Consider the following 16,107-nt stretch of genomic DNA (forward strand, 5'->3'; position numbering starts at 1 on the left):
AAATGAAAATGCTGTCATCATTTATTCGCCCTCAGATTGTTGCAAACTTGTATAAATGTCTTTGTTCTGCTAAACACAAATGAAGATATTTCAAAGAATGCAAGTAACCAAACAGATCGCATGCCCCGATTGACTCCCAAAGTATTTCTTTTCCCAACTATGGCAGTAAAATGGAGGATGAGATCTGTTTGGTTACTGATTTTCTTCCAAATAACGTTCGTTGTGTTCAGCAGAACAAATCATTTTTTACAGATTTGGAACAACCTGAGGTTGAGTAAATTACCTATCGTATCATTTTGGGGTGACCTATCCCATTAAGAAACGTGATGGTTTGTCCGGCTCTTTTGAGATGAGTACACCGTTTGCAAAAGGTGACGAGCTAAAAAAGGACTAAATAAACCGGAAAACTATTTTAAACACCGTCTTTCAAGAAGTATACAACCTTCCTACAGAGTGTTGACTGTCGACTTGGCTGCTTGTGTTGTCTCGCATTGAATTGCCACTTAAAAGGCAACACGGGCCTCAAGGTCTATCCGAATAGGTCTTTGAGATCGTTGTTGACCGGAGCACTTTGTTTCATCATTGCGTTACCAGCCACGGGCTGCGAGAAGTTCTGTGGGTTGAAAAAAGGATTGGTCTGCACCCCAAATCCGCCTTGCATTCCCATTGGGGCCGCTTGCACGGGCGCAGTCTGGGAAGGTTGGCCGGTACCAATCTGGTTGAGCCATGGGGAAGGCGCGGTGGTTCCTTGGGCCGGTTTTGGGGCCATTTGGTTCAAGCTTACTTTGGGTTTGTTAGGTGTGAAGAGGGAGTCTAAGGCGGACATGTTTGTTTGTTTGCCAGGCTGGTTTTGTGTGAGGGCGTGGAAGTTTGGAGTGCTGGTGGTGGCTGCCATGCCCCCGTAGAGAGCCGGAGTGGTGGGTCTCATACCTATTCCCATGCCGCCTGTCTGGAAGCCCATGGGTGAGTTGAAGCCGTTGGTGACAGGGCCCATGGTGCCCATTCCACCCATGATGGGTCCAGATGGAAAGGCAGAGGAGATGGTGCCTCTGGGCCCAGAGTTCAGCGAGAGGTTGTTAATAGATGTCATACTGTTCAGAAGACTGCTGGTTAGATCCTTTGCCTAAACGTAAAGAATATTTCCAAGTTTACAGGTGACGAGATTTAAAATGTGGCCAGAAACGTTTTTCTTGTAAAGGGGTTTTATGCATTTACTGCACGTGTTACCTGTGGTGCTGTTGTTGCTGGTTTCACACTCTGTGGAGCCAATGGCTGTTGGCTTCTCAGTTTGGCCGCCTGTTCCTGTTCTTTAGCCAAACGTTGCTTTTCCTCCAGGGTAAGAGACACCTGGATTAAACCGCAAACAGCAGTAAGTACCAAAGGGGAAAACCAGGTCTAAATGGGCTAAATAAGTCTATAAATGAACTTATGAACTTACTCTTGAGGGTCGAGAAGCAGCTGATGAGGAACCGTTCTCTTTACCATTCACACCTGCACTTCCTGAACCACCACCGAAGAGTTCATCAATCTACCAGAAAACACAATTTCAGTCACTTTCAGTGTCCTAACACCATTGCAGGGCACATGTACAATCTGTCGGTAGGTGTGGGTATTGCAGTTGACGTAGTTTCTCACATCTCTGACTTGAGTGGCTGGACTGGGGGTGCTCTTCGTCTCCTCTGATTGGTTCATCTGGTTAATGTTTAAACTCCTGAGAGGGATACAATACTTGTTACAAGTCAACCTTAATTTCTCTGGATTGCTTCTGAACAAAAACTTGATAAAAGCGTCCTGATGGCTGTTGTGATGTCATCAAAACGCCACCAAATGAACGGTGCCATCCACAGCTTGGTTAGTTGTGAATGCAGGTAGTTACAGCCATATATTTCCGCGATATCACCATTTATTTTTATTGATAAGATCACTATTAGTAGTTGGAGTTTTGTTAAAGACTTCTGCTGGCTTGCTTTTAGCATAGCTGGGAAAACAGTCCAATGCACCAAAGGCCAACCATTCAAAGTAGTTCACGCAAACTCATGTCATCATCCTGAACAGTTTATTTATTGTTTGTCAGTCTAATGTGGTTCAGCCATGCCCCCTTATTTACATACCACAGTATACCACACCCGCAACACTTTTTATTCTGTCACAATGGCTTAACCTGCTCTATAAAACAACTTGTGTCAAGATTCCAAAAGGCATTCTATGAAGAAATAAGTTGACAATAAGAGAGGACGGTGAGAAAAAGAAACTTAAGTGGCACCTCTGCTGCTCCTGCATGACCTGCAGCTGCTCTAGTTTGGTCTTATGCTCCGCCTCCATACGACTCAACATGTCCTTGATCACCGCCATGAAAGAATTGAACTGAAACACAGCAGAGACAAAAAAGCTGTTTAAAATCCTGTGTGTTACGTGTACACACTCAACGTACAGAACTGAAGTGACACTGAATTCCATTTGAATGCATTCAAAAGGTGAATACCGAGTGTGTGATCTTAAAGGTACAGTTCACCCAAAAATGAAAATTCTGTCATCATTTACTCGCCCTCAAGTTCTTTCAAACCTGCGAAATGTCATTGTTCTGTTGAACCCAAAAGAAGACATTTTGAAGAATGTGGGAAACTAAACAGTTCTGGGGCACCATTAACTGCCGTGGTAGTCTTACCCCCCTTTTATGGAAGTCTACAGTGCCCAAGATCTGCTTGATTGCAAACATTCTTCCAAATATCTTTCGTTGTGTTCAGCAGAACAATGACATTTCGCAGTATTGAAACAACTTAAGGGTTTTCATTTTTGGGTGAACTGTACCTTTAAGCGTGACACTGTGTGTGTTCACCTGGTTCAGGTTAAGGTTGTTATCAATACTGAGCGACACCAAATGAGGTAAACTCTTCGCAGCCAGGTGCTCCTTTGGGATGCCTAGTTTCTTATGAGTGAAAGTGCACTTGTAAATGCCTGAAAAAGAAAAGATTTGACAAGATTAATGAACGCCTTCATTTCTAGTCAAATAATCACTAATGCAATTACATAACAGTTCTAATCTATATAATAAAAATCACAATCATACGAACGCAAATATACTACACAATCAATAAGATGATGCAAATCGTATATTATCGTGAGAAATGACAGGATTTATTTATACAAATGTGTATGAAAAATATATAAACCAAATAATAGAAATGTGAACAATAAATTACCCAGAATTCCCATGAGCACAGCTGGTTCCCTGGATGGAATTTGTTGCAGGAATGGTATGATTTCTTCAATGACGTACCATTTGTCAAGGTATTCCAGAATCTTGCCCAGGCACACCAAAGAGTTCACCCTCACCTGGAAAAAACCCAAACCACGGGACAAATGAAAAACCCAGAAATCTTCGCAATCCATGCAGAGCATACATCCTAGAAGAGAGCAAGGACACAAACCGCTAGTGAGGATGTCTGTAAACAGGTAGATTTGATACGAGGGATAAGTGCGTTCTTCATTGAGGGATACTCGATCAGGTTGGCAAACGTGGGAATGATATTGAGACAGAGTTCCTGTTTAGAAAAGAAAAAAAACATTTCATAAATCTTAGATATACTTCAAAAAACTTGACTTTGTCCATTTCATGTGGTCACCTGTATTTGTGTAGACGGTGCCTCCACAGCTCTGTACACCATTGGCAGCACACTGTTCTTGATGTCTTCAGGAGGCGTTTTGGTCAAGAGTAGGTCCATCTTTTGTAGGAATATCAACAGGATCTGCATAGGAGAGAACAGGATATATTTTTACTTCGAGAATGCACCAAAATGGAATTACAGAGCAGTTAATAATAATAATAATAACTAATTCAAAGATTAATGTGGCCGATCCTGATAACTTACAACAACGCTTATTTTACTTTTAACTCTTTAAATAGAGGTGGTGTCTAAATGAATCAACACTAGTCACAAGACATGCAACAACCAATAAGACGCTATCGGTGGGTCGACACACAAATTTAGCACTTTTTCTTTCAATTCCAATATGGGGCTAAATAAGTTCGAAATACGAATAGTATTAAAATGTGAATAGATCGTTTTAGTAGTTCCAAACATTTTTTCTTCAGAAAACATCTTTGAACCCCTTTATGTTGAGTATAAGGACATAAGACCATGGCGTTACAGCTGAGAAAAGAAGGCATAAATAAAGAAAGGAAGTCGTGAGTAAAGAGAATTATTTGGCTGAACTATAGCTTTATGAAGGATGTATGAAGGGTGTTTTTCTGTGTCTTTGGTGTGTTATAAGTTGCCCATGCATGTATTGGACACGAAAAATTCAAGTGTCGGAACTAAAGATGCATACTATCAAAAAACGAATGCTCACCCAGCCCTGCCTAAAACGCCCCGTGTAACCACTCCCCCACAAATCTACCTCAGTTCCTGGTACGATTTGACTACGACCGCCCAAATGTATACGCAAGTAAGGTGTGCATTATACTATAGTTTAATTGCTTTGGAACCTGATGTTCCAAATATGGTAAGAGGCGTTACATTTCCACCACACGCTTGCGGTATTCGACCAATGACTACGTACTGGGTAACTGGCCAATTGTAGCACACCTTACTTTATCAAAAAATTCTGCGCGTTTCAGAGAGGCGGGGAAACCCGCACGGTAAGTGGAAAATATAGCCGTATTCTTTGAACAGCATCTCTCCAACCGGATCTCAAAAGAATTCGTAACTATTTTCCAAGGTTGCAAATTCATATAAATGGATGAACATATGAATAAATCATTATTACAAAAAAGCTGTACTGAAGCCCCTCCCTTAAACCTAACATCACTGGCACGGAAGCAGATCGTATTCAGACGTACAACTACGAGCGTACGAAGTTAGCCGTTCGTACGAATTCGTACAAATCGCCTCCTCGTAAAACAGTTACGTATTCCTGTCAGATTGTGTTGGGCCATCTCTCAATGTTTTTTTCTCGTAATTAACTTTATCTATACGTATATTATTACTATTTAGTGGTGTGTATTAATGTATGCGAATAAGATGAAATGGCATGCCATTCTTTGTTGTTTTGAAAAGAAAATGTATTCACACTTTCATTAAACCTTTAGCTGTTAAACATTGTAAGTAGCAGCACTGTTTGGTCTAAATGATGACTCAAGCGAATGGATGGATGAATGAGAGCGAGAGAGAGAGAGAGCATCAAACACCACAAGTGGATCAGTGTATTGACAACTACAACACTGACAAACCAAACGTTTTGAGTAACTCACCATATTGCTGGCCTGACAGCATGAGAGGAGGAGTAAAAAGGTAGAAAGGCATTTGAAGCTGGAGTGGTTATTGGTCAGGTTAGTACACTTCCTTGAAATGTCACCATTAAAGAGCCCAGAGAATAAAACTCTATCACATGTGTACCTGTACAGGCTCCTGCTGTTTGAACACCGGGGTGAGGTCTGGGAGAACAAGACGGACGTATTCCTCTTTAGTGCACTCCTCGGCAATGAGTAATACGTTCGGGAGTACAAATGGAACCATATCTGGATTCACAAACTCAGACATCAGCGCCGGGAGAATACGATAGATGACCACTCGCTGAGGTTAGAAGAAAAACAGCTTTAAGCTTATATTCGCGAACACACTACTCTTACAAATAAACACGTGGACATATAGACATTAAATATCACAGGACCGCAACAAAGACTGCGTGTACATCACAAACATTAACTTAAGAAATAAATGTTACTATTCATATTGTGCACAAGTCAATCGTTTCGTTCTCAAAAACCTATACAATGACTTTCCTTTTCTTCCTTATGATATGACCAAAGCCATACGGGTGTGAAAACAACTCGATTTTAACATTCTCCGAAGATGAAAAGTACAAAAGTACAACAAATGTAAATGTTCAGTTTCAGAGATGTTGCATTTTCATCCTAAATGTCTGTGTCTTCTTGCCTTAGGGAGCTTGGGCAAAACTTTGGGGAGGCCTTTGTAGAACTGAGATTTCTGCAAGTTGTCCCGCTGGAAAAGCGAGTCGAAGTACTGAAGTGTCATCGCTCCGACATCATCAAAGAAGGGAATCTGAACACACACACACACACACATCGATTTCATCATTATATGCACACAACATGTGTAATTCAGCATAGTCAAAATGAATTCAATATGGGATTTATATACAAAAATATGAAGTCTGCGAATAATACTTGGTAAGTAATATTAAGAATGCATTTGTAACATTTACTCGTTTTTAACTGATAAATGTGAATACTTTAATAAAAGACGTTTTTTAAGCAAAAGTGAGAGATCTGACCTTTGTCATCTGGTCTGCATCCGGACGCACGTTAGGTGTGACACTGAGCAACATCTTCACGTGTTCTCTGACCTCTTCTGGGATCCGATTTAACACTCCAGGGCTCAGATGACTCAACTAAATAACACGGTGAAATGAATGGTGCTCTTTCATCATATACTCGCCCTCGTGTCATTGCAAACATGTATGGCTTTCTTTCTTCTGCAGAACACAAAAGAAGATATTTTGAAGAACGCTGGCCCGACGACATTGTTCCCGTTGTCTTCCATTGTATGGAGACAAAACCACCGGGGTATTTCTCAAATGATCTTCTTTTGTGTTCCACAGAAGAAACATGAACGTACATAAATGAGGTCAAAATCGAGTCATGCCTCAGCAAAGCTGTCGGCCCAACTAACCCCGCCAACTAGAAGAGACACAAACATCGGCCATGTTATTATCTCACCTGGTCGAGTTGTCGGCTAAAGCTCTTATATATGTCCTGCTTGTTGACTTTAAAGACGGCTTTGCCTTCGTTGAACACAGCGTGGATCAACACGCCCAGCGAGTACATATCAGACACCGCATCACAGCTGACGGACAGAATGTACTCTGGGGCGACATACTCTGGATTGGGCAGGCAGAGGTGCGGTAGATTGGGGTCCCACTCTTTACACGCATACTTGGGCTAACAGGAATAAACAATTACAAGTACTTCAAATGAGTTGCCACTCTTTTACAAGTCAAAAAAACGTATCAGCTCTCAACAGTTTGCGTTCTTGCGTCATTCAAGGAACAGTTGACCCCAAAATGAAAATTCTAATGAACACAGAGAAAGATATTTGGAAGAATGCTTGTAACCAAACCGTTCTTGGTCACCATTGGCTACCGTAGAAGAGAAAAAAATGACATTGTTCATGCCAAAAAGCGAAGCGTTCGGTGGTCAAAAACGGTTTGCAAGCATTCTTCCATGTATGTTTCTCTGCGTTCAGAAATGTACACAGATTTGGATCGAGTAAATGACGACAGCACTTTTATTTTGGGTTCAACTGTCCCTTTAATTCCCGTTTCTAACCTCTGCATCAGACGGGTTACTAGAGGAAATACTGAAGTCAAAGCCCATGATTTTCCAAGCTCCACTTTTATTCAAGATGACGTTTTCTGTGCTCAGGTTACCATGAACCATTTTCACCCCACTGTGAAGAAATGACAATCCCTCTGAGATCTGAAGAAAACAAATAGAGACATTTCATTAATAAAAGCCAAGTAATTTCACGTATTTTACATCTGTTTGCCCTTACGTTGTCTCATAAGGGCAAACACGATTATATGAACATCCAAATGCCATTTCAATGATCTTCGCTCACAGGCTAAACTACATGCATTGTGTCTATATAACCAATATCATTCCTTTAGTAGTTTGAACGCAGAACATAAATGAACTTTATTCATCATTTTTTCACAGTCTCACCTGCAGTAAGCCGTATTTGGTCTCCACATCATATAGCTTGTATTCTTTGATGTCGATGGGAACAGGACTGGGGAGGTTGTCCCACTGTCCGAGCACATTAGCTAGACTGGCGAACACAGGCTCTGTGCAGAACGCTAGACAGTCTCTAGAGATGAAGAATCAAAGAAATCCAATAAAGGTTTGGACACAGGAAATGACTCGCTTTGAACCATAAAACGTGAATGTGTAATGTGTAACTATGAACTGTGATGACCTGGACTCCTCTAGCGGATGCTGAACCGTGAGGAGGCGCGGATGCCTCAACCGGGTCAGCTGCTGGACTCCTTTCTTTAGTGAATCAACGATCTGATCCTTTTCAAATTTCTGATAGCGATCGACGATCTTCTTATCGAACACAAAGACTGCCACTTCCTGTAGGAATGAAAAGAAATGCAGAATCGGAATTACGGAACCGTGCAGCATCTTTTATTGTTATGTGCAAGTCTGGCATCTGTGGGTTACTGACATTCTTCCGAACATCTTTCTTTGTGTTCATCAACAACAATTTCACTCAAAGTTCTATAGTTCACCTGTTTAGTGGACTTTTTAGTGCCATTGTAGATCCTCCAGCTCATTCCAGGACCCCCACTGGCAATATGTCGGCCCACCTCAAACTCCCGTGTGACGGGGTTGCCCATGACGGCGCTGGTCATGTCGGCTGTCACCTTGGTGACGGTGCTCTTTAGTTTATTGAGCATGGACTCCATGACTTCACTGTCTGTCAACCTACAACAGGGAGAAACAACACCTCAGTGACATCATCGTGACCACTACACAAGCTTTCCTGTCCTTATAACGTTTCTGAAAACATGTGCTGTTATGTACATGTTGTGGGTTGTTTCTGCATTCATTGAGACGGAAATCTTGAATTTCTAGGTCGTTGCGTCTCTTACTTTGGTGTGTACATGGCTTGTGTCCCTCTTGTCCCCTTCTATCATTTTAATTTATGAGTGATTAAGTTTGTTTCGTTTTTAAGCATGCAGTAAGAGTATTATGGCAAAAATGAACACCGGTATGAGCCATAGAAACCAGTGCCACAAAATCAACATTCTGTATAATGCAAAGACAGCAAAAGGTTGTCAAGCAAGGTGCTTAAAGAAACATAAGGACTGCCATGACGACTCACAAAAAGACAATTGAATCGTCAGGAAGAGTATAGAGACATCTGAAAATGTGTCACCTGGAATTTACATCAGGCACCGAGTGTTGTTCGCTCAAAATAAACCATGAATTCATGCTGACAACCTCTCAAAGAGTTTGCAGGCGCAGAGATCAGAAAGCATCATATTTTCTGTCAGACGCAGGCAGGCTTGAAGCGGCTGAATCTACATCATAACCCGTATGATGTTATGAAATCAAAAAACAAATGTAACACTAAACAATAGAAGCCAACAGTACAAACTAGTCATGTATAGTAAACCATTAGTTAACGCGATTAAAAATAAAGTCAAGTCAGCTTTATTTATATAGCGCTTTGACAACTTTCATTGTTACAAAGCAGCTGTACAAGAAAAAATTGACTATAAGCAAAGCATATAAGGTTATGCGAGTTAAAACACAGGTCAAATATCAGACACACTATACATTCCTAAATGCAGTGTTCATTAAATAAAACTATAAAATTCTAGCAGCCCTCTATCATTATTATTAGTAACAACGTATTATTTAAAATACAAAAACTTTCAATTTTAATGATGTTCGCGTCCAGCTTCATTCTTAACTGCGAGTTGAAGAAACTTATTACATTATTGCGTCATAAAGCAACAGTGTGACGTAAGAAAGAACGATCAGTAGGAGCGATTGAATGAATGAGCGCATAAGAGGTGTGACGGCTGTGATCCAATCCGTGTTCATCGAATAAACATGAATATCATCATTTATTAATTACAGACTCCATAACCTTTGATACATCAACCGTTTAAAATGGCATTTAATCCTCGACGCTTCTCGATTACAACTATTGCGCCAAACAACAACAACACATCTATTTTGAATCCACTATTTCTAACCCGATGCTGTCAAGACAGGCTGATCACTAACGTTAGTTTCTGTGACACAACCACCATGGTTAGCTAACGTCATGCGAATACTATTACTGTTCATCGAAGCTATAAACACTCAAACTATTACCATTATTGCCGTTTCAAAAAGTGAAAGTAATGTCACAGTAATACATTCCAAATCACGTTATAAGACCCGACAGCAGCTCGGCTAACAAGCTAATGCTATCGGAGTGAAGCGTCACACGAGACAACTGATGATGAAACACCGAATCAAACTTTAGGACGAGTTATCAAAATGATAAACGGGGAGGATTTCGTCTCACCTTTACACCAGAGGAGATGACAGGACGATCGAGTGAATAAAATCAGCACCGAGAGTGTTAAATCACCGTCAGTAGCGGTGGCGGCTGAAAGCCTCCATGACAGTTCGTCAAAACACCTGAGAGATTCCGCTGTGTGAAGCCGGAACCGGACGACACGTTCAACACATCAGATACGATAAAAGACCTCGTTTTTAAAATAAAAGCCAACGGATAAGGTTTAAATATGAAAAAACATTACAGATGGTTAAGGAAAAACAATGCAGTGCTCTGTGTATGCGTTTACTTTTGTTTTATGTTGTACATCAAATACACATTATGTTGTAACACAAACTGTAACAGACACAATAAAGGCATTCAGAGATTTTAATGTCGCAAAATTAAAGTGCATCTAAATCCAAGGCAATTACTTTCATAAGCATATATAATTAGCCCAGTGTACCAGAAAAGCAAGTTCATTCATATTTTACTCAAATACCAAATAAATATCATTGTTTTGTATCACTACAGCAAATCCAGTGCGTCCGTACGCTATGTTCCTACTATTTAAACAGTTCCCTTTGTTTGGATGAGTAACTATGCCTTAGATATGGTCTCCTATCATCTAATATGTCCCTATATCAATCCATTTAAAGATCATACATTACACTTACAAAATACTGCAATGCGAGGTCAATATTCATTAGACCGACCAGTCATTGAATTAAAAAACGTATACAAGTAAATAAGTGAGAGTTGTTCCAAGAAATAAAATGAATCTATACCTTTGAGGCATAGGTTCAACTTTTACTCTTCAAGTGCAAGTAAAACTATCCCCGACAGCCTTAAGAAACCTGAGCACATTCTTTTGAAAATAGCATATTTATCAAATGAAATGCTTGTAGTGTACAGCAGTGATTGGTGGATTAGGTCTTAATCGTATGAATATCCTTAACTTCTCCAAACTAGCTTAAAGAAATTACTTACATTAGGTGAAATGTGATTTTGTTCAATGCGCTACTTCAACTACAGTAGTTACAATATTAAGATCTAATCTTTGGATCGCTACAATATGTAGGATTTATTCCTACTATTCTACAAGTCCCCCAATTAAGAAAAAACTCAGTGTCAATACTTTACGTTTTTCTTTAACCCGGATTAATAAAACTTCTAACACAGCTTGCTATAGTCTAACTATCAGACCGTCTATGCGGTGTGTGCTGCTTTCTAAAATGAAGTGAAAAAGTGCTGGAGAAAGACTCCCGGGTGATGCTTCTGAAACTGCTTGGCCAGGCGTCTCTTCTGTTTGACAGACAGGCTATCACTCTGTGCGATTTGGTGCATTAACTGCTTCAAACTGGCAAGAGTGGCATTATCTCGGTTATCTTCATATTGCCGGAGTGAAACCAGCTGGCAGAATGTGAACACTGCAAGGCCAAAAAAAGATTTAAATAGTCACAACACTGTTGCTGCTTCGTCCACTGGATGCCAGTATAATCCGCCTTCACGTGCTCGGGGAAATCATTTGTGCTCTTGATACTTACCACTTCAACCCGGAAGTAACATCTGGACTTAGTGATATTAAAACATAAATGTTAATAACGATTAAGCAGCACTAAAACATTACAAGTATCTGCTATCTTCCGGGTTGAAGTGGGAATTATTTGAATTTCCGAGAACACTTGAAGGGTTATGGCTTGAAGGGATAAAGCTACCTCCATTGGTATGAGCACTTCAATACCGCATATTTTAGCATAGTTTTTTTAATATTGTAAGGTTAGGTTTAAGTTGGGGTATGTGTGGGCGTTAGCTTATGTAATTTATTGCAGTTTTATTGCAAGACTTTGCATCACTTCCGGCCCGTAGCTGTATCTCTTCTAGCCATAACCAACGTGAAGACAGACATTTGTTTGCCAGAACAACAATGAACAAAACTAAAAAGAGATTGTTCAGGACTGAACTTACGTGCTACATTATCTAGATCCCTCCCTTGCTGCAGAGTTTGTAGAGTGTCAGTTACAGCCTTGACCAATGATGATGGTGTCTAGATGAATGAGAAAGCGACACTTTGACCAAATCATCCAAACATTTTTGAGGCCAATGTCTATGATTTCACATACAGCCATGTCTTAGTTTAAAGGGCAGTACCTTAAAGAGTTGTGTGTAATGATCCATGAAGAACAGCAATAGCTGCTCACACTGAACACGGGTCATCTCTTTATTCTGGATCACAGCCTTTGCAAACGTCCTGCTTACCAAAGCCCGGTTCTCAATCTGTTTAAACACAAATGAAAGTCGTCTGTGTATTTGTTTCTCATTATAAATTAGCATACGTGGCTCAACTTAAGCAGCCTACACTGTTAACCCTACGGTACACATGACTACGGTCTTAACTACTACAGATGTTTATACCTGCTTGTGCAGTCTGAAAGCTTCTTTATCGGCAGCAGCTGCCATAAAACCCAAAAGTCTGCGTAACTCGTCCCTGCTTGTAGGCTCCACCAGGTGCAAAAACAGTTGAGATGCTCTTAAGGAATCTTCACTTCTACCGCAACCTTATCGCAGACACACAAAACAAGATTACAAAAAACGAAGATTTTAATGAAAAAGCCAGACAGTCAACAAACATGCTCTAAAATGACCTATGAGATGCAGGATCCCAGCATGGATGTCAGTGTAGCGTCCAGACAGCAGTGGCGGTCTATCTGGGCTATTGTAATACTTGGCGATAGTGTCAAACAGCAGTTTCTTGTGTGCCCCAAACTTCTCCTCCTCTGCTGCTGTGTTCTGTTGGAAGAGCTGCTCGCTGACCACCACGATTAACTGATCTGGGAACAGCTCAAGACAATCCACTGCTCCAATCAGCCAAGGGTCCAATCTTTATAGAGAAATGACACACAATGTGCATGAGATGAAATATCAGTTCAACTAGTTACAGTGGATATATAGAGGCTTACAATTAACATTTATTTCCTTTTTGAAGTAAAGTGATCTCATCGAATCAATTCAACCAATAAAAAATGGCTTTAAATCAAAAATTGTGTTTTTGCAATGAAAAACAGAATCAAGTGTGTTTATGTGGCAGTATTGAGTATTGCACACTGACTCAGGCAGGTTCAGACTCTTTGACACTTCGCGATCCACACACGTGTTGGAAATAACCAAGTCGCCGTGGTTACGCAGCGATGACCGCAAAGCCTCAGGCTTGGCAGGTGAGGTCAGAATACAGTCCAGCATGGGGATCTCAACCACCTGTAGCAGCTGAAGTAATGCCTGCTGTTTCCAAACCTCCCGTACCACTAAGAAAAACACAAGCGTTGCAAATATGTATGAATGTATATTTTCGAATTTGGAATGAGTGTGTAACAGAATTTCCATTTTCGAAGAACTATTCCTTCAAGATGTAAACCAAAGGCAGTGCATACCACTAAACAGTCACCTTTTTTAGACAGGAACCCGTTTGAAAACGCAGCACGATTTAGATCAGAGGGAACAGATGGGTGTAGGTTTATATTTTTGAGTAGTCTCTCCACCCTTCTGTCTGATGATCCGAGAACAAAGGGGTTGGAAATGGTCTGCTTTCCTCCAAACCTGTATAACAAACATCGTTCAACATTAACCGGGGCCAAAAAAAGCTTTTCCCGGTCTTTGACTCTTTCAAATAAAACAAAATGGGATTACCTAGAAGCGGTCTTCTTTCCAGTGTGTTGGTCCGGGGTCTGATTCTCATGATATATTTTCCCACATGGATCACCGCTATCCGAGAAGCGATAGAGGCTGCAGCTGGAATCCTCAAACGTCATTTCCTTTTCTTTCCTAAACAGCTTCATCCCGACAGCCTCAAACACTCTAGACTCCATCAAGGCCTGGCAGAGTTTGGCAGCTTTGAGACGGGACACCTCGCTGGAACAGAAGTAGATGTTCTGCATGAGGTGGCTCAGGACAACGTCTACAGCATCAGAGCCGGGGAAACAATTGTGGTGGATGCGAAGGTGCTGTCTGCGGGGTCTGAGCTCCACCTGTGTCTGCAAAGCCTCAATGATGCTCTGCCACAGCTGGGTGGCCTTGAAAGGCCCCGAGACACCTGCGTTGATCGAATATTGACACGGAAAATCATTTTACATGATGCATCAACGTCGTCTTTAAAGCAGAATATAAATACCAAGTATTATAAAACTGGTCGTTAGTTAACACGAAAGAATATATCGAAGTAACTCATGCTATAGCAGACATTATTATGCTATGCGTAGTTACATAAACATAAATATCGATGTACATATAGACACTGAAGTAAAATCCAAAACTGAATTGAATATGAAGCTCAAAATATTTTCCGTAGTAGATAAACGAGATAAAGATCTTCACGGTCTAACTTGTCATCAAACTGAAGAAACTATTCAGGCGATTTGAGAGCATAAATAAATACACAGATACATAACTTAAACAAAACGTGTGATTGTACCTGACAGCTGTTTGTTTTCTCGGAAACATGTTCGACTGTTCAGTCTCCTAAATCGAGGAGTCAAATCCACCGCCATCGCTGTGTCGGAAATGACGTCATCGCGACGTCGCTACACTTCCGGACGCCGGTCAAAGGTCAGTTTGAATTCGTGTCGCGCTGCTATCATTTCTCCCGTGTTTGTTCACTTAAAGTACACGGAAAGCTTCTCTTCGTGTGATATAAAGAATATCTGCATTTGTAATGTTGTTATCGGTACGTGTTTTAATATAAATAGCTTAAATAAAAATACACTATCAGCAATGACTCTCAATGATTTACACTAAAAAAAGAAAGTACACTAACGTTCTAGATCAGACTACTCTTTCTAGTACGACATGAAGATGTTTTTTTTCTTAATTAACAACAAAAAGATTTTTTTTACAAACATTCGTGTATACAATGAAATACAACATATATGTATAATAAAGATTTGTTCATTTACATGAAGGTATTAAAGCATTTACACATTTTCAATGTTTTAATTGCTTTTTGCTTCATAGAAAATCGGAGTGAATCAATTTAAACCTGGAAATAGCCCTGATTGGGCAGGATTGGGCTTATTTAATCGCAATCGAAGATATTAGAGACAATAGTGTCATGTTCCATAGCAAGGTTAAAATGGTTATGGCATCATTTATAAAAAAGGTGAGGCATAGAAGAACAAATGACAATGGCGTACCATGGCTTCATAATGATTGTAGGTTGCAAATGAAGAGAAGAGATCAATTATTAAAAAGAGCGATTAAAACTGGCCTTACCTCAGACAGGCAACAATTCACTTCAGCAAGAAGTAAAGTTATACAAATAATGCGGAAGGCCAAATCAAATTTTTTTATGAATATTATTGACAGTGCAAAAGGGACTGGGAAAAAAATATGGCAAAGCATTAATAAACTAACTGGCAAACAGAATAAACAAGATAAATTAACTGAACTTAAAATCAATAATGTAGTGGTAAAAGATCCACTCACTCTAGCGTCTGAGTTAAACTCATTTTTTAAAAATTCTATCCAAGAAATATCTCAATTATTCATCACACCTGAATGTGTCTCTTCTCTGGTAAACCGTTCACAGCCTGTATTTATGATAGAAGAAATTACGGAACCAGAGGTGGCATCCATCATTGATGAGTTAAATAATTCCAAAGCCAAGGATCAGTTTGGATTAGACACACATTTTTTAAACTACATAAAGAGTCTTTAGTATGCCCTATTACACATATGATTCATTTATCAATCAAACAATCTGCTGTTCCTCCAGACTGGAAATGGCCACAATTACACCAATTTTTAAATCAGGGAGTAGATTAGATATAAATAATTATAGACCAATTAGTATCCTGCCAGTTATATCAAAAGTTATTGAACAATGGATAGCAAAACAATTAATAAAGCATCTAAATATATGCGGCTCCCCTTTGCATCCAATGCAATTTGGTTTTCGTGTTCATCATTCAACTGAAACAGCTATTAATGTTTTTATGGAAAAGGTCAAAATTTCATTAGACACTCATCCTGTTGT

The 16,107-nt window shown here is 40.1% G+C and overlaps 2 protein-coding genes across 3 annotated transcripts; both read right to left on the minus strand.

Moving 5' to 3' along the window:
• Positions 1-9: 9 nt before the first annotated feature.
• scyl2 (SCY1 like pseudokinase 2) lies at positions 10-10,260 on the minus strand. Its single transcript, XM_079454559.1, has 18 exons — positions 10,110-10,260; positions 8,314-8,509; positions 7,998-8,155; positions 7,745-7,889; positions 7,349-7,498; positions 6,740-6,961; positions 6,295-6,411; positions 5,937-6,062; positions 5,397-5,573; positions 3,624-3,746; positions 3,429-3,542; positions 3,201-3,333; positions 2,837-2,955; positions 2,264-2,364; positions 1,636-1,711; positions 1,439-1,528; positions 1,228-1,347; positions 10-1,123 (listed from the first exon to the last, which is right to left on the minus strand). Exons 2-18 carry the CDS (start codon positions 8,488-8,490, stop codon positions 530-532), a joined length of 2,742 nt encoding a protein of 913 aa, XP_079310685.1. The 5' UTR covers positions 8,491-8,509; positions 10,110-10,260; the 3' UTR covers positions 10-529.
• Positions 10,180-14,711, minus strand: depdc4 (DEP domain containing 4). Of its 2 annotated transcripts, XM_079454561.1 has the most exons (10): positions 14,548-14,660; positions 14,105-14,169; positions 13,767-13,988; positions 13,525-13,676; positions 13,192-13,384; positions 12,728-12,963; positions 12,498-12,640; positions 12,234-12,359; positions 12,051-12,129; positions 10,379-11,512 (listed from the first exon to the last, which is right to left on the minus strand). In XM_079454561.1, the coding sequence occupies exons 3-10, from the start codon at positions 13,943-13,945 to the stop codon at positions 11,313-11,315; spliced, it is 1,308 nt and encodes a 435-aa protein (XP_079310687.1). In that variant the 5' UTR covers positions 13,946-13,988; positions 14,105-14,169; positions 14,548-14,660; the 3' UTR covers positions 10,379-11,312. The 2 variants fall into 2 exon arrangements, with proteins under 2 accessions (XP_079310686.1, XP_079310687.1); XM_079454560.1 differs by having other exon boundaries at positions 10,180-11,512; positions 13,767-14,169; positions 14,548-14,711.
• Between the last annotated feature and the right edge of the window lie 1,396 nt (positions 14,712-16,107).

The sequence above is a fragment of the Barbatula barbatula genome, assembly GCF_947034865.1.
Source record: "Barbatula barbatula genome assembly, chromosome: 4".
In the NCBI taxonomy this organism is placed as follows: Eukaryota; Metazoa; Chordata; class Actinopteri; order Cypriniformes; family Nemacheilidae; genus Barbatula; species Barbatula barbatula.